Source organism: Rousettus aegyptiacus, unplaced genomic scaffold (genome assembly GCF_014176215.1).
Source record: "Rousettus aegyptiacus isolate mRouAeg1 unplaced genomic scaffold, mRouAeg1.p scaffold_m13_p_6, whole genome shotgun sequence".
Classification (NCBI taxonomy): Eukaryota; Metazoa; Chordata; class Mammalia; order Chiroptera; family Pteropodidae; genus Rousettus; species Rousettus aegyptiacus.
In genome coordinates this window covers 1,711,173-1,737,044 of record NW_023416309.1, presented here as the reverse complement: position 1 = coordinate 1,737,044, position 25,872 = coordinate 1,711,173, and the positions used below count along the sequence as shown (strand labels likewise).

Genomic DNA, 25,872 nt, shown 5'->3' with positions numbered 1-25,872 from the left:
TGCTTCCTGATTTTGCTTTTCTGCTGTTATTTGCATTTTCTCAAGTCCTTCATTTTTTTAAATTAATATTTTTATTTTATTCTAAATTTTCTCATTAGAAGCCATATCAAATCCTTTGTGGAGTAATATAGGAGTACTAAGTAAATAAGTGAATGTAATACATTCTATTTTAAATCAGGAGTTGGTAAACTTTTTCTAGGGGCCAATAATAAACATATTTAAGTTTTCTGTGCCATACAGTCAACTACCCAACTCGACCCTTGCACTGTGAAATCAGCCACAGACAATATATAAATGAATGTGTGTGTCTGTGTTTCAATAAAACTTTATTTACCAAAGCAGGTAGTGAGCCAGATTTGGCCTCTGGGCTTGACATAGTTTGCAGCCCTCTGTTTTAAAGAAATGTGGAGCATTGGGAAATTGTTTCCTCTTAAGTTGGGAAGTACTAGGCTTAGGAAAAAAATAAATTCCCATCTCTAAGATGTCTAGTTTCTGCTTCTGGGTGACAGACTGGGGTGAAAAGCAGATATACAAACTGTTTGGACAGTTGGCTCATGAGAAGGGCATGCAGTGCCTGGGAGGGGTCAGTTAGTCTCTGACGGAGAGGGCTCTGAGGTCTGTCAGTGAGAGCCCACTCTCCCCCACATTTGCCATGTCCACTCCTCAAGGAGGAGGGGACTAAGGGCAGTGCCCTAGAGGTACATAGCCAGCTGGGTTCCCCAGCTCAGGCCAATGGATCTTCAGCTGCTGTGGATGTTGTTCATGGAAGGAATGTGTCTGCCGCTCCAAATTCCCACAGAGAAAGACAAGAGGAATCATTGGGGAGAAATTCCTGGGCCACATTTTTCTTGCTGTTCATGTGGCCTGAAGCCATTGAACTTGGCCGGATTGCCCAGAGAGGGATTTTACAAAGCCCATTGTCCTTTCTCTCCTCACCCCTGCCCCCACCTGCTCTTTTTGCCTGCCTTTCTTTCCTCCCCCACCCCTAGGAGAAATGCATCATGGGAAAACACAGGGGGCCACAGCCATGGCCCTGAGGACTTTTTCTTCCTGCCAGCCAGAGACTAGGATGGCTGCTGCAGCAGCAGTTCCCAGAGGAAGGGAGGGAAACAGGGCACTTTCCAGTAGCTTCAGTGGGCCTTTCCATGCACTGGAGGGGCAGGAGGCAGTTTCAGCTGCTCTGAGTGGAAGATTTGCTTCAGTAATAAAAGAAACACATATTGGGCATCAGTTGTGTGCCAAGCACTGTTCTTAACATTCTACATGTAACTCATTACTTCCCACAAGAGTCCTATTCAATCCCTATTTTACTGATGGGGAAAATGAGGCAGAGAGTGCTGAATGACTTACCTGGGATCCTACAGCTAGAAAGTGGAAGAGACAGGATTTGAACTGAGGTGTCTGGCTCCAAGGTGACTCTTACATCTCACTTTCAGTATTTGGGATCCCCACAGCTCAGCAGTCCACTTACAAGTATTGCCCTAATGCACTGTTTTTGCAGTTATAGAGAAAATTCAGTGGGCAAAGCATTTGCATAGATAGGACCTGTGTACCTTTGAAGGCTCCCAGCATCCCCACATGCCACAATGAGACCCTCTACCATGAGGCAGGCCCACCTGCTCCACTTAGGTGAGGGCAGTGTGAACTCAGGGTTAACCAGTCTTCTTTGCTATTGTCATTACTGTAGCCGCAGCTGCTGAAAGCACAAGGGAAAGACCTGTTTACCCAGTAAGTCTTTGAGTATTGGCAATGTGCCAGCCCCCAGGTTTAGTGGTTTACATACATATATTTATACACATTATATGTCACAGGCACCACAACCCTAAGACTGAGCGTTGATAACCCCATGTCACAGATAAGGAAACGGGCACAATAGTAAGCCAATTGATGTTCACTGCTGTAACAAACTGCAAAAGCTCAGGACATTTAACCCTATAAAGATTCTTTCTCGTTTATGTCACCATCTAATGATGTAGGTCAGCCTGAAAGAGAGGAGACAAGGGGCTCTGTTCCACAAAGTCACTCAGGGGCTCAGGCTCCTCCTAGGACCTCAGCATCCTCTTCTGAAAACTTTCCATCTGCTTTGTCAGATAGAAAAAGAGAGAGTAGGGTGATCTCAAGGAGTTTTAGGGCCAAAGATTAGGCCTACATCAACACTCCCACCCACATTCCATTGTCCAGAGTGCAGTCATGTGACCTGTCTTACTGTGAGGGAATAAGCTACTACCCTGGGGTTCAGAAGGATGAGATGCTGTGAAGGGAAGCTGGGCCATTTTATACCTAAACTTGTGTTTTGCCACCATATTGCCTTGACTGAAACCAAAGCCAAAGCTGTCTAAATTGAATTCCAATTTTGCCGTCTTGAAAGATCCTCAGTCCTTCAAAGGGACAATGACTGTAGCTGAAGTTTCTGAAGTGTGATTAGGAATAACTGGGACACTAAGAAAAGCCAAGAAAAGAGCCTGAAATATAGTAAGTGCCCAACAACCTCCAGGCTGTGAGAACTTCAGCCTTGGGAGAAGAGAGGTGCAACCCCAGAGTCCACAGGAAGGCAGGAGCACCGTGTGCTTGCTGCTGCCACCTAGTCACGCAAGGAGAAAACACAGGATGATCCAGCTTCCAATTTCTTGTTCTGGTGGGCAAGTGTCTAAGCCACGCCTGTCCCATCCTGATGCTCAGCAGTCTGCTGAGCAGAAGCTGGCATTGGCTGTGACTGAAGCGCAGATGCTGGGATGGGTGAAGTCCCTGTTCCCCAGGGTTTTGCTGTGGAAGCAATTCTGCCCAGGCCTCAGCATTCTGCTCAGTCTAGAGGGTTTCCTGCCAGATAAGGCAGGACCTGGGGTATGACTGTGGATTTTCTTACCTGGTCACTCCTATAGGGTACTGGCTGCTTCGGGATGGTGGGCATGGGCAAGCTAGCCTTGTTGGTGGTAATGAGATTATAGCTGTGTGGGAATGGGCTGCTGGGTACCACAGAAATATTCCCCATGGAGAGGGAGAGGGCCATCAAGTCTTTCCAGAGACACACGCCCCCAGCACATGACTTCCTGCTTGGGAAGAGGGTCCACAAGTTCCTCATGTCCTACTCACTCTGTCAGATCTCTCTCTCTCTCAATCTCTCTCTCTCTCTCTCTCTCTCTCTCTCTCTCTCTCTCTCTCTCTCTCTCTCTCTCTCACACACACACACACACACACACACACACACACACACACACACACACAATTTGCAAGGGTGAGTTGGCCTCATATGGCCCAGTTGGATCTTTATCTAACATCTGATAACTCCCAGGGACCACCATTCCTCACTCCCTTGTTTTTCAGTACCGGATGGGGCTCGCTAACCCCCAAGGCCTCTACTTTTATGGCCTCAGCATCCTTCCTGCAGCCAGGCCTTGGTCCACACAACAGATCTAAAACCAAATTTCCAAGATGCACTTTTTAGACTATGAACTCCAACCCATTGGGTAGGGGGGGTGGTCATGAAATCAAGTGGGTCTTGGCTAGTGTTTTTAAAAATGAGATAGAATCCCACAGTCTAGAAAATGCCAGTGGGCTCCTCATGTAGAAATAGCCCCTTTTCATGAAACCCTTGCTTCAGTGTAATATTTATTTCTGGGTCCTGGGGTGTGATGTAATGTTTATTTCTTGCCAAAGGAAGTATAAAAACACTGTGCTGGTGTGTCCATCTCGCTCCTTCCTGAAAACTTGGGCTCTTTGTGAAAAATTAATCCACCGATTTCTCCTCCTCCCCTACTGTCCCAACAAATCCCTGGTCTGCTGCAAACCGAAGAGCACAATCTTCTTTGCCAAGCTACTCAGACATAAAAAATAGAACCCACCACAAAAGGTCCTGTTACAAACTGATTCCAGGACTCTGGCTCCTTACTTGTCTTGCATTTGCATATCCAAGAGGGCCACTTAAGTGACCCTTCACAGAACAAAGAAGGTCAGCTTCTCTCAATTAAAAAATGAAAAGAACCCTGTGCTCTGCACATTCCTCAGGGCAGGCTCTCTCATGGCAGGCTTGTCTGACAGCGTTTTGACACATCTGGTGAATTGTTCTTTCCTCCTCCAACATCATTCCTTCAACAGTTATTTGTGGAGCGCCACTCTGTGCCAGACACGGAAAACCACATACCGGAGCCTCCTGCCTGATGCCCCTTCTCAGTCAGAGGTCTCCGTATGTGTTATGAGGAAGGGTGCTTCCACCTCCCTCTCCAGGTATCTTCCTCTCAGGGAAAGGCACTGCTACTGAGGATGTGTTCCAGCTCTGCCTCAAGCAGGCCTCTCTAGGACGCTGGTATTCTCAGTCATTCCTACCCTGGGGCGAGAGGAGTTTCTCACATGTATTGAGTACCTGCCATACACCAGGCACTGCCATATCCTGCTGCTCCTGTCAAGGCCCATCAAGGTCGTTATTGTTACCATCCAATGAGGCTCAGGAAGATGAGGTAACTTTCTCAGGCGAGATACACGGCCAGTAAAAAGCCAGTTCCTTCTTGGGTCTCTTGGCCTCCTGCAGCTCTGTTCTTCCTACTTGATCCCAGGCAGCACCTGGAAGTGACCAGGCTGAGCCATGTGCTGAACGAATGATGTGCCATAGCAGGGGCAGCATGCTGCCCTGTGGATATGTAGGGACTGGGCAGAGGAGCACAGGAGGATGAGGGACCCACCAGGGGAGGAGGGTAGGAATTTGCTAGGCTTTTTTGGTTTCAGCCCCTAAGATTGTGGGCTGGATATCCTGCTGTGAAGGGCCAGTCGCTCTGGCAGCTTTACTTCCAACTTCACGACTGCATTAGTTTCCTAGGGTGCCATAACAGATGACCATGAACTAAGTGGCTTGAAACAACAGAAATTTGTTCTTTCAGAGATCTGAAGGCTAGAAGTCCGAAGTTAAAGTGTTGGCAGAGCCAACCTCTGAAGATTCTAGGGAAGGATCTATTCCAGGCCTCCCCACCAATTCTGGTGTTCCCAGAAATCCTTGATGTTCTCAGGCTTGTAGCTGTATCACTCTAATCTTCCTCCATCATCACGTGGTCTCGCCTATGTGTCCAAATTTCCCTCTTGTTATAACAATGCTGGTCATTGAATTTAGAGCCCATCCTACTCTGGTATGACCTCATATTAACAAATTACATAAGCAAACATCCTATTTCCAAAAAAGGTCACATTCTAAGGTTCCTGGTGGTATCCATTATGGGGGGACATTATTTAACGCAGTCCAATGACCTCCCTCCTTTCCCAGCTGCCACCACCTACCTAGCTCTGTTTCCTCCCACTTGAGTCAGCAGTAAAGCATCAGGGAGAGCTGTGTGCTTGGAACTCAGGAAGGTGTCCCTGACCTTCAGAAGAACTTTCATATCTGGTACACTTTAGTGATGATAACCCCAGTTTTTAACGTGCTGGTCTTCCAGAATGTGATGTAAAAAATGTTGCAATACAGGTTTCACTGTGAATATGTGTGTGTGCGTGTGTGCATGTGTGTGTGTGTGTGTGTGTGTGTGTGTGATATATATATATATATATATATATATATATATATATATATATACACATAAAAATTACATTCAGGATACGCTGCAGTAGAAGTTTGGATCCAGTAAAGGGAAACTTGTTTAGAAAGAGGTTTCCTGTTCCTTCATAATCCACAGAGGAGGAAGAGAACCCAGGTGGCTCTACTGTAACGTAAGTCCTTATTCTTACTCGAAAACTTTTCAAACCGGTGAATTTAAACACAACAACCCAGAAAATGTTCCTGGTGATGCATCAGGATCTCTACTGGCCTAGGAGAAGATAAAGACAAACCAGAAGCTCTTTCTTTGAAATAAACCTAAAGCTCATGATGAGTTAAAAGATGTAGTAACTGCCAACAACAACAACAACAAAAAGGAGTAAAGAAAAAAATCTCTAAAGTATCAAATAAAAAATGGGACTATTTGAAGATGAAGAACTCAAAGGGTAATATTTGGAGTTAGCTTGAAATTCAGCTTGGAACAATCTTCTCACCAGTGGAGAGTAAAAAATTTTTTGGTAGCTAGAAAAAATGGGCACAAATATATGCTCATAATTCATAAATAACATCAAATAGTATTATTTTATTTCAAGTGTTCATTACTATTAAAATGTTCTTAATTTTAAAAGACTTGATTAGCTATTTACGAATAACATTTTATTAATTTCATCTGCTAATAATTCTATTAAAAGAGCAATATTTTTAATGTTTATATTTCATAGATCTATATTTTCACTTACTGCCTTTAATATGTATATATTTTAAAATTTGAAATATACAAAATACTTAGCTTCATTGAATTAAAATTTATATATTCTGCATATATTTTTATGGAAAATATTGATAATGTTAATATTTTTTAAATGCAGGGAATCCATACTTGCATTCCTGTGTATTATTTTGCTCTGGTAATTGGAGTTACTAATGTCTTAATGATTAGCTACCACTAACCATGAGCCCTGCACGGCATTTAATGCACATGGAGCTGCATCTATTGAGGCCACTTTACAGATGAAGAGGCTGAAATTTAAAGGATTATGTAACTCGCTCAGGACCCCAGACCTGGGGGAGAGACTGAGCCAGAATTGAATCTCAGATAGTGTGATTGAACATCTCATCCTTAATTATAATCCCACAGGACAAAGAACTGGGGGTTTCACACGAATCTGCCAATATTGTAACTATCATTTTCTAGCCCTCTTCGATTATGAGTATTTTATTATCTACATTAGGGCTCACAGACTCAGACCCTTATAGAGAGAACAGGCAGGTATGATGAACTGAGAAAATGGGTTGGAGTGAAGTGGGACAATAGGGAGAGGTGGGGATTCTGGCCAACTGAATATTCAAGCTCTGTCTAAAAGGGAGAAGCTATTCTTGAGCTCCTGCTAATTGTTTACATGGAGAAAACAGGCCCAAATAGAAATTTCTATTTTCTGTAGGTAAAATCTTTTACTTTTAAAAATATTTCACGAGCCAAATAAAATAGGTCTTGTGAGCTAGAATCAGCTCAGGGGTCATCAGCCCTGGTTTGCAGTTCAGTTTGCAGCCTAAGAACTATACTCAGTTTCTCATATTGTTTGTCTCTCTTTATGATCACTTTCAGTCCTCTTCCTGCTTTTGAATTTTTGCTACTATGTTGGTTTAATTTATCAAGCACCTTTAAGAACCAAGCACCAAGCTCTGAGTGCACAGATGTAATCCTCTCCTTAAGAAGTCCATAGTCTAGAGTCGGTTAGCACTGACGTTTCATTCAAAAGAAGTGCTTCTCACATTTGAATATGCACACAAATCACCCAGGACATACTGCTACAACAGATTCTGTTTCAGTAGTTCCAGGAGGGGCCCTAGAGTATATAGTTCCAACAATCCCCCAGGTGATGCTGATGCAGCTGGTCCATGGACCACACCTTGAATAGAAAGAACAGCCTGTGTCTAAGAATGTTCCTAAGCTGAAGGCTCCTGGTTGGAAAAGTCTCTGTACCTGGGCTTGGCTTCCCAGAGGTGACCTGAGTCTTCCAATCTCCCATTCATTAATCCCCTGCCACATTCCTTCCCAAGTCCTAATTTATCGAGAGATTTAGTCTAGCTGATATCATTTGTAAAGAATTTTATCTACATCTTTGTTCTGAGATGGCACCGAGCATGCTCTCCCCTGCACATCACCCCAGAGTTTCCTGTCCAGTGTGTTATCTCTGTCTGAGGAATTTCTGTCTGCGCCCCTCCATGTCTGAGAGCTGTGAGGCCCAGCATCTGCCTGGGTTCCTGTTGGCAGCCTAAGAGTGACACCTGGATGGATGTGGACTTCACCTTGTATTAGTTGTGTGACTTCGGATAAGTAATCTTTGGTGCCTCGGCTTCTCTATCTGTGCCAGGTACATAATGTCCACTTACCAGGGTGTCAGGAAGATTGAGCCAATACATTATAGGGTGCCCTTCTCATTTCCCTTTCTAAAAAAGGTTCAACGAATCACTTTAAGAATCTTTTGTTGCTTATGTCCTGCAGAAAATGTTAGCATAGGAAACTCATTTCTACTGCTGCCCCAGGAACATGATCAATTACGCTTGAAGGAATTAGCAGGTTTCCCTTGATGAGTGGCCTTTCATTCTGTCAGTCAGCAAACATATATCACACCTGGTTTGGGATATGTGAGAGGTAAGCCATCTAAAGGGCGGGCAGACATGTGAACAGTCATTGTAGGTGGGTAAGTGCCACACGCAGGGGTCTGCAAAGTCAGAAAATGTAAAATAATGAGTTAAATAGCATGTTGGCCAAGTTTTAAAATAATATTCTCAATGTATTTTCAGGTGAGACACCTTTAAGAAACAATGGGCCCAGTTGTCAATCAATATATACACGAGAGTGTCCAAAAAGTCACAAAATTTAGAGAAAGTACCATATTTGTTATACTTTTTAAAAGATAAAACAATAAACAATTGGACCCATTGTTTTACATTTAGAGGCAATTTATCTGAAACAGTGTCTGGTGGTTGAAGAAAAGCACAGAGTATATTATTTGAAAATGTTACCAATATACTCTTTAAAGCTTATCCTCTCTCGATTTAGTAGACACCTTGTTGTAATATTTGCTACACTTTATTGAGTACATTACACAGACCAGGTATTATCCTGATATAGGTGCATAATGTCACACACTATGAAGTAGGTACTTTTAAAAAATGTCCTCCTTTGAAATAATTTCTTTGAAATTGCAAAGAAATGTATAGTGAGGTCCGTGCATCCTTCACCCAGCCTCCCAGTGTTAACATCTTATGTAACAGTAGTACAATATTTAAAACAGAAAACCAATCTTCTACAGTCCACAGAGATGATTCAGATCCTACCAGCTCTACATGGACCCGTGTGTGTGTGTGTGTGTGTGTGTGTGTGTGTGTGTGTGGCGAGGGGGAGTGTGGGTGCTCTATGCAATTTTATCACATGTGTAGCTTCATGGAACCATCACCTCAGTCAAGATACCTAACTATGCCATCATCATAAGGCTCCCTCTGTTTCCCCCTTATAGTCACATCCAACCCCTGTATCTCATCCCTAAGCCATGGTATAGAAACTAATTATCCTCATTGTAGGTATCAGGCAACTGAGGCACAGAGAAGTTAGCAACTCGCCCACAGTCAAGTAGCTAGTAAGTATGGGGTCTGGCTTTTGAACTCTGTCATTAAAGAGACTTATTTGGGGTGGAGGTTGGGGGAGCATGTGGGAGTGTTGCCTGAAAAAGCTTCCTAGAGTAACTTACCATTGAACTTGGTCTTGAAAGGAGAATAAGCACCACTTTGAGTTGGGGAGTGCTGGAACATTGGACCCCATGAGAGTAGAACTGAGGGCTGGAAAAACCCTGCTTCCAGGTTGTCACAGCTGCTAGCTGGGACTTCTGTGACCTCACATGGCCCAGTCAACTTTATCCCCAAACTACTTCTCCTTCTGTATATTCGGTAACATGGCAGTCATCCTGGACTCCACCCCCAGCTCTGGCCATCCTGTCTCCCAGCCATCTACCTCCTACCCAATCCTTCTAGCCCTTGCTTGGTTCCTGCTTGTGAGCATCTGGTGCCTGCTGCTCTATTAAAGTGGCCTCCAACTAACTAGTCTCTTCGTCTCCCTTTGTTACCTCATGCCCAATCTAGTCTTCTCATTGTTGCTAAATATGACCATACCTTTCCCTTGTTTAGAGGCCTTCAGTGACTCCTCATCATTTATACGACTGTCCAAATGCCTGAACCTGATACACAAGGCTCTTCTGGATCCGACCGCAGCTCATCCTCCCTCCAGTGAATCTGGCCACACTCCCCTCACACCTGAAACTGCACATATGGCATCACACTGAATGGCTCGGAGTTAGTCAAGCTGCCCCAAGCCCAAGGACATTTGCATAACTGTGTGTTCTTCTTCCAGTGTTCCTCATCTTGGCCAGGCACTTGTTACTGGGCTTAAGTTGTAGGCATGACTCAGACATGGACTCTGCCCTTGAGGGCCTTAAGTCTGATGAGAGAAGCATAACTGTCCCTCAAAAGAAAAGATAGTAAAATCCCAAGAGGTACTTTCAATAGTGAATGAAAGATGTGATGACAGAAGCAAGGGCAGGTCATCTGGCTGAGTTGAGGATGACAGTAGCAAGCCTAGAAACTAGATCCATGCATCTATGCAAGGTAGGACACCTCCTGGAGTGTCCCTCACTATGCAGATCAGAAGGCTGTCAGGTTAGGGAGTCAGGCAGAGTGTCACAACTGCCAAGGTGAGGCTGAGCCAGAATACTGGGGCTAGGATAGTATTACAAACTCAAGAAGCCAGACTGGCCCAGGTAGGCAGACCCGATGGTCCTGTAAAGGCTCTTTCTGATTGGCTTCATTCAAGAGAGATGGCTTCAGTTTCATTGTCTCACAGACTATGGCTTGGATCCGCCTGAGAAGATTAACATGTGCAAGAAGCGGAGGAAGTCTCTAGGCGAGCAGTCTCTGCAGAGATGTGCAGAGATGTGCAGAGATGAATTTCTATCAATAGGCATGAAAAGAAAAGATAGAGGGTAGGAGTGGCTTCGAGCCAGGGCCTGATGCTAGACGGGAAGACCTCTGGGGTGGGGTGCGATGGGTCAGACATGCTCAGGCCTTGAAGAAATCACATCCTCTTTCTGGGTGCCAAGTTTGTAAATGGGATAAGGACACTGATAAGGTACGGACTGAATTCATTTATGACTTGAGGCTCTGAGGGCTAGTGAATTTGCAGGGAGAGATCAACAGGGGGTGTCAGAGGGCTGCATTCACAGCGTGGAGCCTAGGACAAGAAACAAAAAGTCAAGTCTGCATTTACATCCAGAAACCCACAGTCAAGGCCTGCTTCATGGGTCTGTGTAACCAGGGCAGGCATGTAGGGCCCTACTTAGAGAGCCCTGCGCTAGGAATTTAATGTTCTGTGGTTGCTATCTTAAAATTCTTAGTAACTTTGTCTTTAAATTTGTTTTGTATGTGGAGTTTCATGAACCAGCAAAGCGTGTGCTGAGGCTTGGAACCTCAGGTCTCCTACTGAAGCTTCCTCACTGCAGCCTCCAGTTTCTAGAGATTCCTGGACACCTCCTGCCTCTTGGTCCCCCAAGACCGCCAGCCTCCTCCCCATCTCCTCCACCCAGTGACTGCTATGACCTGCCCCTGCACCTGGTAGAGGCCTAGGCACAAGAACGGGGAGGCTTGGTGTTGAAGGCACACACCTGCGCAGGCTCGGTGTGGAGCATGGTTGTCCTTGCCCTTGTTCGCAGCACCAGGGCACAGGATGGGTACAGCATGCTGCAGAAGGAAGATGCCTGGCTTGACTTTCTCATTCAAAATGAAGCACAACTACTGGGTTCAGTGGCTGGCAGGAAGGAGACCTGGCAGCTACTGGGTGTGTGTATGTGGCAACTTGAGGGACCCTGGGTGTTTGCAAGGGTCTCCTCTAGTCCCACAAGTATCCCTGTGCCCAAGGGAATTTGTACCATTTAATTAGCAAATAAAAGACACTGTGCCTGCTTGGTACCTAGGCCTGCACGATGTACAGCTAAACCTGCTCCTGCCTCACAGCACTTCATGTCCATTCACGTGGCCTCTTTCCCCGACAGAGAAGCAGCTCAGAGCTAGAGGGAAGTTAGGTGGCCTCTAAGTCCTCACCAGGTTGGAGACAGCCCTGCTTATATAGGTCCCTCCTAGAACAGTGCCAGAAACAAATCCCACCCCGGGCTGTCATCTTCTTTATTGCAGATTCCTGTTCCTGTGAACACAGCCCCTAGGTTCTTCACTTCTGTAGTTACTCTGCCACTTAGAAGTGCTCAGGATTGGTTACAACATTCGTGGGGCCCAGTGCAAAATAAAAATGCAGGGCTCTGCTTTAAAAAGCAGGAAAAGGTATCATTAAAGGTATTAAATATAAACATTTTTTCTTTATTCCAGGAGCTCTCTTTTGACCTGTCAAAATGTGGTTCCTGGCCCAGCATCATGTAGGAGCTTGTTAGAAATGTAGGTTCTCAGGCCTCACCCCCAACTTCTGGGGACAGGAACTTTGGGGATGAAACCCAAAGTCTGGGTTTTAAAAAGTCCTCTAGGGAATACTCAGGAAAGTTTGGAAACAAGTGCTGTAGAGCTAGAATTCCACCCCCCCCTTTTTTTTTTTTAAAAAAGCAACAGAACGAAAGAAATTTGAAATATTGCTTGACTATGACAGAAAAAAAGAGAGTGAGAATGAGGGAGGGAGGGAAAGAATGAGGCAGTGGAGGGTGGGGAGAAGTAGCCTCCGTACTTCCACATATCCTAATTCACTTGATGGTCACTTGATGGTCTTGCCAAGTAGGTAGTTTTATTTCTATTATCAGATGATAAAATTGAAACTCAGAGAATTTAAGTTAATTGGTCCAAATTCTTGCAGTTAGTGAGTGGCAGAGTTAAAATGTGAACCTACCTGTCTGTCTGATTCCAAAGCCTTGGCTTTTCCCCCTAGGCATTCTCCGCCCCTGTCTGCCTCCCTTCCATTCTAAGTGTACTTGTGGAGCACCAAGTAGATGTCAGGCAGTACTCTGGAGCCTCCTCATCCAGGCCTGTGCTGTGCAACAGGGTTCCATCAGACAGATGGCTGCTAAGCACTTGAAATGTGGCTAGTATAAGTGAGTATCAGAATTGTCAATTTCATCACAGAGGTGGCTTGCGTCAGATCCCTACTGAATGAATCTGTTCTCGAACATGATTTTGGCTAAATGAATGAACTGCATGCTCCTATCCAGAGACATCAGTGGGAGTTCCCCATACCTGATCCTGTGTTTAGTTGAGAAAACTAATATTAAGACAGGAGGGCCAGATGCAAAGTAGGGAAGTACAAGCAGACACTCATATTTATTTGCTGACTCTCCCACTCTCAGGGGTGGGGAGCTTCTGTGAACTTCTCATCTAATTTCATTTGTGGTTATTACCCATCGTCTGGTGCTCTACAGGAAAACTCAGCCAGGCTGTGTGAGGTCAGGCTGATACACAGGCTGGCTGGTACCAGGTGCTGAGATAGGCTGAGATTGGCATCCCGCTCAGGAGGCGCCTAACAAGATGAACGATGATCTGTTGATGTCAGGAGCATTGTATCAGTCTACTTGTACAGAGTAATGTGTGTGTGCTGGCTCTATTTCAAGGTCAGGTCTCAGAGACAGCAGGCAGGAGTTCTCTCTGCTCCAAGTTGTAGTGGATAAAGGCAGACAGCTGCAAGTTCAATGCCCAAGAATGGCTTCAAAGACCCAGTGCAGCCATAAGAAACTGCTGGTAACCAGTTCTTTCTGAGTGACAAATCAGAAATAATGAAGTCCAGCCCTCTTATCTTAGAGATGGGGAAACCGAGACTTAGAGAAGAGAGGAAATCTGATTTGATTCCCCCTGAGCTGGGTCTAGAACCCCCTTAAACAGTTCACAAAGGCAGAGATGCTGTGCGTGATCAGAGCCACCTTGCTTGAGAACTTGGCACATGAGTTTGTAACTGCACAGAAAGAATCATGGCTCAGCTTTGAGTGTCCAGGCTTCTGAGTTGCCTACCCCATAGGACCCTGTATGCAATGTGGCAGGCCCTCTCATCCTGTTCCTCCCGTGGAAGAGAGGTCTTCTCTGTGGATACTGACCGGGATGAGCGTGGGGAGCACAGCATAGATGGTGGCGAAGATGAAAGACAGTTCGCCTACCCTCATCTCCTGCTGGTCCTTGCAACTCCCCATCACTCACCTAGTGCTCTTTCTAACACATGGTTTTGGTTTTAACAATTCCTCCTGCCAGCACAAGATTTTCAATAGCTAAAGTCCAAGCCTCTTTGTCCTGCATCCCAGGCCCTGAGTGACTGGGCCCCTGCCAACCTTTCCGCTTTAGTTCTCTGTTCCCCGAATCTCTCATACACCATGTTTCTCCAGGCCTCTTGCCTTTGTGAACTCTAGCTCCCATTCTGGACCACTCTGGGAATACCTTTTCCTGTTTGTACATCTGAATAATTTTTACTTTTCTGTCAAATCTTAACTTGATTGAAACCTTCTTTAACCACCCAGCCAAGTCCCCCGCCACACTCTGGGCATTCACCCTGGGGATACCTCTGTCCCAGCACTTATCACACAGTATTGGGATTGTTTACTTGGAGGTGACAACTAAGTAGTAACTGTGTTGTTATTATTCAGAATAATGATAAACAGAGAGACTGCAGGGAGGAAAGGATATAAAAATATGAGCCGGACACTGGAAATCACTGCATCCTCTCCAAACCCAAGGCATCTGGCTGTATTCCTATGCCCAGTTTACAAATGATGAAACAGAGGCACAGGACATTCAGTGACTTGTCCTGAGTGGCAGGGCCAGGCTTCTCTCTGGTTCTTCCTAACTCTGACAGAAAACAGGTTATAAGCTGGTGTCTGGGCTTGCCTCAAATTTCTTTCTGGAAACTTCCTTTCTTCATGCAGACCCCAGCCTGCCCTGGGGGACATCTGCATCCCTGGCTCACTTAGGCACAGTTGGCCATGTCTCCCTGATTTCCCTGGGGTGCCATTGATCACCTGGATAAAAAGAGTTGCCGAACCCATTAGATGCTAGTGCTTGGTGGGAAGAGTCAGGTAATCCATGGAGTAATTCATTGCTGTACCTCAGCCCCCAATTTCCCCAAGACCTCAAGGCCATCCCTGCCTGACCGACTGCCTGCAGGGTGCCCACCTGGTGCTAGGAAGTGGGTGGGAGGCCCCAGCAGCCTGGTGGGAGGGAGGCAGCCTGGGGGCTCGATGGGATGATGGGAGAGCAGGCACCTGCCAGACCTCTGAACTGGGTGCCTTCCACTGAAGCCTCCAGCACTTTATCTTGAGAAATATGGTCCGCAAGGCCCAAAGCAGACAGGTGCTCTTGCCATGGGCACTGGGCCCAGACTTCAGAGCAGCCATTATACCCTTTTGTCCTCTTGCTCAGGAAGACAGTGCTTCCCTGCTCTTCTCTTCCCTGAGATTCAGGGTGCCTTGCATATCTCAATTGGGGCTGAAAGCCCCATATGCTGGATGACTTGCACTCCTGGGAGGAAATGTACCTGGGAAGGCATGCTGTCCTGGGGCCCTGCGTGGCTCTGCAGAAACTGCGAAGGCCAGCGATGTAACACTTGGCCTGAAATAAACAGAACCATAGACTGTGTCTGGTGCAGTGTACGTTGACAGAGACTGCCACCTGTCACCTTCCCTCCCTTCCTAAAGGCACCAGAGTACCTTTGGGGCTCCTTGCTGTAGCTGTTAGAAGCCTTGGTGGGAGGGATAGGCCTTTCCTCACAACCCTAGTGTCGCCAAGGGCAGGTGTGTGTCCTAAACATGGACTCTTGAAAAATATGCTCAGCAATAGAGGAGACCTGATAGTCCAGTGGTTACTTGCCAGAAAGACTTAGGGCTCCATTTGCATCCTTGTATTAAACAAACCTGCCTCCCTTCAGTAGCATTATGCTGACATCAGAAGAGGGATATTAGCAATGAGTTACTCTGCTCTGTTGATCACCTGATTCTTCCCATGAAATACAAGCAGCTAATAGATTTAGCAACTCTTTTTGTTCAGAGTGTCAGAGGGGGCCTCTCCACTCCTTGCCCAAGTCTCTGTGGATTGAGAGGGAGGCGTAAGTTTGGCCCGGAGCCAGATGCCTGCATTGCCAAGAAGTGAGGGTCTGGGAAGCCAACAGGCTCAAGTGTGCAAGGAAAAGAAAACTCTCAAAGGGCTGGGAGTAGGCAGTGTTTCCAGGTAAAATCGTGGTCACCAAGGAATTCTCAGACACCAGCTGGACTTCCTACATTTAACTCAGTTCTCACACTACCTGGCGATAGTATCAGATGCCAGAGGTTAAGGGTCCAACCCTTCCCTGACATCAATTGCAAGTCCAGGTAAGTAGTTACCTGCGCTTCTGACCAACCAGCTATTGATTGGAGCTTCCACTGGCTCCTTCCTTAGGTTCGACTAATTTGCTAGAGTGACTCAAAGAACTGAGGGAAACATTTTTCTTTCTAGATAGTCAATTTATTATACAAGTATATAACTCAGGAATGGCCAGATGGAAGGTATGGGCAAGGCATGTGGGAAAGGTCGCAGAATTTTCATGTCCTCTCTGAACATGCCATTCTCCTGAATATTCATGTGCTCACCAGCCGAAAGCTCTCCACATTCCATTCTTTTGGTTTTTTATGGAGGCTTCATTACATAGGCATGATTGATTAAATCATATTCGCCATTGGCCACTGATTCAACCTCCAGTCCCCCTTCCCTCCCCAGAGATCTGGCTTGGGACTTCAAATTCCAACCTCTGATGCTAGTTTGTTCCTCTAACAACCAGCCTTCATCCATAGGTATGTTCTAAAAGTCGCTTCATTAACATAAAAAAGAACATTTCTCACCTTCCTCAGGAAGGAAATTCTGAGGGTTTTAGGATCTCTGTGCCAGGAACCAGGAAAAAGTTCAAATATATATTTCTTATTATAAATCACAATATCGCAGCAAATAACTTACTTCCCAGGCTGGAGAAGAGGCCCAGGTGGAGAGGTGACTTAGGATTCTTAAATCTCAGAAGCTTTCTGGGGCCTGGACAATGTCCATCCTGCTCGGAGCCAGCCTCAGAGTGCTTGTGTAGAGCTGGGCTCTGTGGTTAGAGCTGGCTAGAGCTACGGTTCCCCCACCCGACTCCCCCACCTCTTCACCCCCTGCCACTTAGTAACTGAGGGGGCCCAGCAAGAATCAGAGGTATGGCCTAACTGAAATGGTTGGGAGGGCAGGAGGTATTCATGGTCTGTCCTGGAAGTGGCAGGTCTTACCACTAGATGGCACTCATAGTATAACTTTTCCTCATTTAATTCTGTCTTGAAAAATTACAATTTTTTTATACTGTTGAAGAGCACAAGTAAAACTATGACTTAAAATTCATATAGCTGACCTTATGTATTATCATACTTGGGTTTCTATCATATTTCCTAGAGTCATCAAGTTTTTCCTACTCGGGTATGTGTTGCGGCAGGCATACACCTGGACCTGACCTTTCCCAGCCTAAACGATTAGTCCAAAGGAGACTACTGAGTCTTTCCTCCACAGTGCTCCCCAAAGGCTAACTAAACCCCTCACTGTCCACACCCGACCTGCTTTTCCTGAGCAGCGTCACAGCTGCTTGTACCCCCGCCGTCAGGCACGAGTGGAAGGCAAGAGGGCAGAGATGGCAGTACTTGGGACCTGCAAGAATCTGGTGCTTATACTACTGCTGTGCTTGAGAGCTTGAAGGGGTGCAGGAAGCTTTCTTTTCTATACCTGCATCCGTAGTCCTCCCAGGCCCCGATGGGAAAGACGCTAGGACCTGTGCCAGGTCCCTGTGGTGGAGGGCAGCTCAAATGTGTGGCTTTAGAAGTCAAACTGCCTAGGTACAGTCTGAAGCCTGTGTATCCTTGGGCAAGTCTCCTACTCTTTCTAACCTCCAGTGCCCTTTTAAATAAAATAGGCATAACAATACCCTTACCTTAGATGAATCTTTTGAGTACTGTGGCAGGCAAAATAGAGGTGTCTACATCCTAATTTCTGGAACCTATGAATGTTACCTTACATGGCAAATGGGCTTTCATTCCCTCTGAGTCAAGAAATCCTTGTAAATAGCTCTGATATACCTAGATAAAGAGCACAAGCACTGGTGATTTTCCTTGTCTGGTCCTTGGGGCACACCCCTTTTTGAATTTATGGCTGGGGGTGTTGACTTCCACTTTTCCATTCTCTAGGCCCAGGGCCCCTCCTCTAGCCCTTCCATCTGTGTACCTGGCTCCGCTTCCCCCAGGTGGCAGGATACTGTCTACCTCACTGCCCTCGGTCATCGTTTCTCTGTCTTCTTTGCAGAAGACTTTACTCCTGTTCCGTAGTCAACCAAACATCGATCTTCCACTCCCTTCCCTGGGATCACTCTGTTATCACCTTCTAATGTGCTGTGTAGCACTTGCAGTAGATAAAAAGCCCAAGTAGGGAGTGCCCAAAACCGTGGTGCTGGAAGTCTGCATGCAGGAAATGCAGCTGGAGGGTCTCCTTGCACTTCAGCTTCAGCTGTGCCTCCTGGAATTCCCAGGAACTTTTGGCTGGCCTGAGCCTAGGCTGATCCATTCCTTTGTGGACAGCCTATAACCAGGTTACCTCATCAGAGAGGTTGGGTGGCCTTGCTGCTGTGAGAGTGAAAACTTACTGTCACACAGACCCCAGGGAGGCCCTAGTACAGTCAGTTCACAGCCACCACTTCCCAGAAGGAAGTCTAAAATCAGATACACACTGATAGGACATGATGACGAGCTGCCTTGCCCAGATTTCTGGGCATTCTGTTTCCATCCATGCTGGTGGTCTCTTCCTCAAACACTTACAAATCTCCCTGATGGTCTTCTCTGTCTGTAGGAAGCGTGGTCCATGTGCAGGGCAAGACAGGAATGCCAGTGTCAACTCCCCAGGAAGCAGCTTTCAATTAATGGCTGGTGGAAATCAGCCGGTATACCCTCCCTGGCCTCCTCATTCCTTGGGCCAGATACCCCTAAGGCCTATTCCCCACTGTTTCCACAAGGACCCACTGGAAATGAGCCCTGGGTGCCATAGCAGCAGCTGCTCACAGTGTACTCTGACTGGCTCTCCTTTCTTCCAGCTCCCTTCCTCATGCTTTTTGGGCAAATAAACTGCTCAGACACTGTCTCAGGCTGTGCTTCTGGGGGAGGCCGAGCTAAATACACCACAGCCTGACTGGAGAACTCAGGCCCGCTGTGAATAGATGGGCTCATCTGCAAGACACATTTACTTAGCTCAATAATGATCACATTTTAAAACCAGAAACTTTAACATAATAGCACTTCTTTGGGTTAAATTATTTCTCTTCTTACCACATGGCAATTCTGTTTGAGGATTCATGATAAAACTTATTTTAATATTCTGAATTGGTGCTAGAGACTTATTTGCATGTGACCCAATTTTGTTGTGTTTGGACCTTCACCCTAAGGTGTCCATGGATTTTTTTTCAGATCTTGTGTTTATTGTGAATTTAAAAACTTACATTTTCCTCTTACCCTAAAGCTAATTACCCAGATTGGATTTTCTAATTTCCTCCCAAGTTTGCAATATCCTCTAAATTTGACCCAAATTTCCAAGTTGTGCTTAGAGACAGTTCTAAAGGATCATGAAAGAGCTCTGCCACCACCACCAGGCTAGAGGTGGTGGCAGCCCCATTGGGGCCACCAAGATGAGCCCCAGCACAGGGCTGCAAGGTGCTCAGGCCTACCTGGGCTGATCTCAAAGAGGTGCTTCCCCATATCCTCAGGGCCAGGAAGAAGTTCAGTCACCTGCATCCCTTGTAGAGAAATAAATCCCTAAAGTAGAAAGACAAACACAAACACACGGGAAATGAGATGGCTGGCTAAGGGTTTCTGTGGTCAGGCATCCTTAAGAGGGAGAGCGGTGCCTCAGGGTCAGGGGTCCAGCCCTCCAGGTCCTGGCTGGGCAAGTGGGTGCCAGGAAGAGCTCAGGCTTCCTCTTCAAGGCAGGTACCAGGTGCAGCTGAGGCCCTGCATGGGTGGGTCCATGGTCAAGTGGGGCACTACTAGCGCCTGCACATACCAGTGGGGAAGCTCCGCCCACAGGCACTGCCAGCACTGCCCAGAGTTGTTACTCCCCTGGTTAAAGGATTGAAACATGAGTCTGGAGCAAGGAGAAGGCTCCCATATTAACCCTTCCTATCTGCAGCCTTTCTAGGGGGTTTCAGGCCATAGAGAGTCAGGGAGAGAAAAGCTGGCACACTGGAACTGGCGTCTATGTAAATGTCCCTGAGGTGACATGAGGGAAAGGATCAGTAGATATGGCAGTGTGAGATTTCATTTCTTTACCTGTTTAATGGGAGTCAGCTGTCACGTGGGAGGTACCCAGCACATATTGTACCACGTGCTTGGTACCCCATCTCTACAGCTAAATCCTGGTTTAGCTACTAACTGGCTGTGTGACCTCAGGCAAATTGCTTAACTTCTCTGTGCAACCTCCCAAAGTACTATAATAATAGTACTTTTGGGGCTCTCGTGAGCATTAAATAAATTAGTACTTGAGAAGTCCTTAGAGCTGTGCCCAGAATGTAGCGAAAGCTGTGCGTTTGTCAAATAAATCTCAGCTATTATTGTGTGTCAGGGTTCCACAGGGAAAACAGCATCCCTGTGTTTGCACTTGCCCGAGTGAGGGGCATGGTCACCTGTTTTATCCACATGGCCTCCAGCCTCTAACCCTATGCATACTCACAGAGCACTCCTTTCCCCATCTCTGTCTTTTCCAGGCAATTCCTGGCTTTAACGGGGTGACTAGAGCCTCCATGTGGTGCTGGAGTCTTGTGCTGCAAGGACACATGAAAATGTTTTTTCTCATTTAAGCAACATAAGGGGAGAACAACATCTTTACCCACAGATGCTTGCTTTAGAGAAATGACATCAATAAACCAGAGAACCATCTGGTAATTGGTGTAACTGAATTAACAGTTACTTTCTTTCTAGGGAAACTGGAGCTACTGGGAATAAATTAGGACTGCAGCACCAGGATGGGGAAATGTGCTCATTAGAGGGTGTGGGTGAGATCCATCACTGGCTAAGGGTATGGGTCTCTGGAGTTTGCTGTTTTAGTAACTGTCTCTGTGTAATTCTGGGCACTGCTTTTTCTCTCTGTGCCTCAATATCTGTCATCCATAAAATGGGAGTAACAATATTGACATTGACATTACTTTCTACTACAGCTAAATGAAAAAGCAATAATAGCTTTGTTTAAGGAGCTTGTGAGCTTGTACTATATTTCTGGCTTGTTGTCTAATTATTGGATTTAAGCTTTCTAGAGGCCCCATAAGGACAGCTACTACTAACCCTGTCTTCCTGGATGAGCAGATGGAGGCCAGAGAGATGGAGAAGCCAGCCCTGTGTCCTCCTGCTAGCAAGGGTTAGCTGGGATGTGCACCCAACTGTGTCTGATGCTTGTGCACTTTGCTCCCACATTTGTGACAGCAACAACTGGCTACTTTGTGTGTGAGAAGCCTCTGAGGAGAGTCAGGCTTTGGCTTTGGGACCCATAGTTCAGGTGAATCCCAGTGTGGTTCCCACCATTGCAAGGAGAACTGAAAAATATTTGAAGAAATAATGGCTGAAACTGTTCCCAATTTATCGACAGTATAAACCCGCAGACCCAAGATATCTAATGAGCCCCAAGCACAAGAAACATGAAAAAGTACATGAAGGCATATCATAACCAAATGATTCATACTCATTTATGAAAAGAAACTCTTAAAAGTAGCCAGAAGAAAATGATGTAATATGTACAGAGGAGCAAAGTTAGTAGAGCAATATCTTTAAACTATTGAAAGTAAAATCTATTAACCCAGTATTCTGAATCTACTGAAAATGTTCCTCAAGAATGAAGCCTAAGTAATGATCTTTTAAGGTATATTAAAGCTGAAATACAGCTGAAAATCACACCGGACTCATACTACAAGAACTGTTAAAGACAATCAGGCAAAAGGAAAATAATATTAGATAGAAATATGGCTCTACCCAAAGAATGAAGATTACTGGAATGGTAATTATATGAATAAGTATAATATAAGATTTTTTTTTATGATTTAAATCTCTTTAAAATATAATCAACTATTTAAGTGAAAAGAACAGTATGAGGCTGATAACATATATAGATGCAATATGTGTATCAATAATAGCATAAAGGATGGAAAGGGATACATGTAGGCACACTGTTATAAGTTTCTTTTACTATACATAAGATGATATAACACCATTTGAAGGTGGGCTATGAAAAATTAAATTCGTATACTGAAACCCTAAAGTGTCACTAAAATAATAAAATGTTAAAGCTAAGCAAGCAAATGAGATAAAATGGAGTGAAAATTTTACTTAATTAAAAAAAAAGCCATAAAAAAGGTGAGAAAAGGAATAGGACACATAGGAAACAAATAGCAAGATGATTATATATTTAAACTTGACCACATTGACAATCACATTAAATGAAAACTATTTAAATACCTCCAATTAAAAGGCAGAGATTGCCATACTGGATAAAGAAATGAAGATGGACTGATTATATTAATATCAAACAAAAGACATTTCAGGCCAAAGAATATTACCAGGGACAAACAAGAACATTTCATAACCACAAACGGGTCGATTCATTAAAAGAGCACAACAATCTTAAAAGTTTATACAACTAATAGCAGAGCTACAAAATACATGAAACAAAAATCTATAGAACTTCAAGGAGAAATAGAAAAAAACAATTACAGTAAAAAAATGTAAAATGCCTATCAACGATTGATAGAATAAGTAGACAAAAAATTAGTAAGAATATAGATAATCTGAAATTTTTACTAATATGGGTATAAACAAGTCTCAATAAATGGAAGAAAATTTAAATATTACATATGTTTCTCTGACCATGGAATTAAGTTAGAAATCAATAACAGAAAGATTTCTGGAAATTCCCCAATATTTGGAAACCAATTAACACATTTCTAAATTATTTATGAGTCGAAGAAAAATCAAAAAGAAAAATTAAAAAGTACTTTGGACAATAAAAATGAAAGCACAACACATAAAATTTGTGAAATACCTTTAAGGAGTACTTAGGGAGTAAATTATAGCATGAAATGCAGATATTAGAAAAGAAGAAAGGCCTTAAATCAATGAACTCAGTTTTTACTTTAAGAAACTACACAAAGAAGAGCAAATGAAACTCAAAGTAAAAGAAAAAAAAAATAGTTCACATCCACACCACCCTGAACAAGCCCGATCCCGTCTAATCTCGGAAGCTAAGCAGGATTGGGCCTGGTTAGTACTTGGATTGGGAGACCACCTAGGAAGATCAGGTGCTGTAGGTGTAAAAATAAAAAATAAGGGATTGTAATCTGACATGGTCCTTGCAATCTGTGAGGTCAACCAAGGGTTGTCTTGCCTAAAAAAATAAAAATAAAAAAATAAAAATAAAGATTAGAGTAGCTGTAAATAAAACAAAAAATAGAAAAAATAACAGAGATCAATTAATTCAAGAGCTAGTTTTTTGAGGAGATCAATAAAATTGACAAGCCTTTAACCAGGCTAATTAGGAAAAAAAGAGAGAAAATAAATCACCAATATCAGGAATGAGAGCGTTGACATCACTACAGAGTCTTCAGGTAATAAAAGAATAATAAAGTAATGTTAAGAACAATGTTATGCTAGTAAATTTGGCAACAGATAAAATGGACAAAAAAGACACAAACTACTGAAGTTCACTCAAACAGAAATAGCTAAATAGCCCTATATCTGATAAAGAAGTGGAATTTGTAACTAAAACCTTCCCATAAAGAAAACTCCAGGCTCAGATGGCTTCACTGGTGAATTTCACCAAATATTTAAGGAAGAAATAATACCTACACTGTATGAATTCTTCTTGAAGACTGAAAAAGAGGGTATACCTCCCGATGCATTTTATAAGGCCAGTATTATCTTGATATAAAACCAGGCAAAGACATTACAAGAAAAGGACACTACAGACAGATATCCTTCAGGAATATAGATGCAAAAATTCCTGGGTGAAATGTTAGCAAATCCGTTTCAAAAATATATAAAAAGGAAAATAATGAATAACTGGGGTTTATCTCAATTATACAATGTTGGTTAACATTCCAAAATCAATCAGTGTAATTCACCAAATAAATAAACTAAAAATGAGAAAACATATGATCATCTCAAAAGATGCAGAAAAAGCATTTGACAAAATTCAACATCCATTCCTGATCAAAGTTCTCAACAAACTAGAGATAGAAGAGAACTTCTTTAATCTGATAAAGGGTGCAAACTAATAAATGAGTTTGGCAATGTTGCAGGGTACAAGATAAATACACAAAACTAAATCATGTCTCTATAATTTGATGTTGAAAATCAAAACTATTTTTAATTGCATCAATAATATGAAATACTTAAGGATAAATATAACAAAAGATCTGTGCACTAAAGATTGTAAATATTGCTGGGAGAAATGAAAGGAGATACACATAAATGGAGATATACTGTGCTGGTTAAAAGACTTGCTATTGTTAAGATGTCTGTTCTTTCCAAATTGGTCTATGGATTCAATACAGTCCCAACCCAAATCCCAGTGTTTTATAGAAATTGACCAGCTGTTCTAAAATTCATGTAGAAATTAAAGGACCTACAATAGCCAGAAAACTCTGAAGCAGAATAACAAAGTTGAAGATCTCATACTGCTAGATTTCAAGACTTATCATAAACCTACAGCAATCAAAACGTTGTGATATTGGCATTAAGAGAGACAGATTAATGAAACAGAATACAAAGTTCAGAACTAGTCATATATATATATATATATCCATATATATATGGATAACTGATTTTTGATGAAAGTGCAATGACCGTTCAGTGGAGAAAGGCTAGTGATTTCAGCAAATGGTGGTGGAACAGTTCCATATCCATATACGAAAAATGCACTGTGATCCATGCCTCACATGAGATACAAGAATATAGTCAAAATGAATTATATACCTAAATTTAATTTTAAGATTGTAAAATTTTTGTAGAAAACCTTTATGACTTTGGATTAGGCAAAGGTTTCTTAGATACTATATCAGAAGCACAATTTGTAAAAGAATTAATTGATAATTTGACTTATTTAAATTAAAAAAAACCCCTACTCTCCAAAGATATGATTAAAAGAATGAAAACATTAATTACATACTGAGAGAAAATATTTGAAAATCATACAACTGATACAGAACTTGTACCCAAAATTTATATAGCACTCTCAAAATTTATTAACAAGGAAACAAACTAATTTTTTTTTAAAGGTGAAAGATTTGAACAGATATTTTACTTTAGAAGATATAAGGATGGTAAATAAGCTCATGAAAAGATCCTTTACATCATTAGTCATTAGAGAAATGCAAATTAAAACCATAATGTGACACCACTACATATCTATTAGAATAGGGCAGGGTTCCTCCTTGCTAGTTTGTGGTGACAATCCTGTGGGGATCTCCTACAGGGCTTGGAACATCTGTACTTTCCCCTCCTATCTTGAGTTTTGAGGTTTGGGATTGTTCTGAAAATCTTCATGCTCTAATTCAGCTCTCTCTCCAACCAGATCAAAGTCTGGCACTCTGGGAAATTTCATTTTTTTACCTTGTCTGGAGGGAGACTGTCTGAAGACCTAGCTTCTGAAATACTCCTTAGGAAAGGACATGCTAAGATTTTCCACTGGCAGCATCTTGGAAAATTGCAGACACATTTTAAAAAGCTATCACTCAGGGTTCCTTATCTCCTATAATTCTGATTGTGGTCTCAGATCAATCTTAAAAAGCTTTAGCCTCTGACACTCAACCAAGAACTAAATCACTCCAAATTTTAAATAACACAGATTAGAATGAAGTTCACTGCCAAGTAGAGAAACATCCTCCATCTTCCTTATCACACAAGCCTGTAACCATGGTCCATTACTGTCCAAAATGCAGATATTAAAAAAAGGCAGCCTAAAGTTGAAGACAAATTGCTTCTTGATTGAAGCACTTTCCCTTCCTAAGGAGTTGAGATGAGCCACTTGTCCAGCGTCATCTTTTGCTCAGGACTTTGTCCTGAAGCTTCTCCCAGCAGATTCTAGAGTATTGCTGCCTCCGGGCCCTCCACGTGCACTTGGTGCACTCCACGTGTCTGCTTTACCACGGTGTCTCAAGGCTACACCTAGTCTCCCTAGAGAACCTGTCAGCTTGTGAGCCATGCCCCTTGGGGCAGAGTGTTGGAAGGACATCACTGTGCCCTGTAGAAAGCAGGGTCTGAGCACCAGCTCCCTGA

General features: G+C 43.7%; 1 protein-coding gene and 1 pseudogene across 12 annotated transcripts in view; one reads left to right on the top strand and one right to left on the bottom strand.

Moving 5' to 3' along the window:
- Window positions 1-25,872, bottom strand: part of ARHGAP22 (Rho GTPase activating protein 22) — a 184,749-nt gene that overhangs the window by 77,429 nt on the left and 81,448 nt on the right. For 9 of the 12 annotated variants that reach the window (XR_004951415.1, XM_016142846.2, XM_016142843.2 and 6 more), the window contains one exon: window positions 19,284-19,371. The exons of the other annotated variants lie outside the window; for them this stretch is intronic. Coding sequence is in view for 8 of the 9 variants with exons in the window: in XM_016142846.2 (XP_015998332.2) it covers window positions 19,284-19,371 (88 nt within the window). In the remaining variant the exon portion in view is untranslated. The remainder of the gene's footprint in view (window positions 1-19,283; window positions 19,372-25,872) is intronic. 12 annotated transcript variants of the gene reach the window in all.
- On the top strand, window positions 22,788-22,907 carry LOC118604094 (annotated as a pseudogene).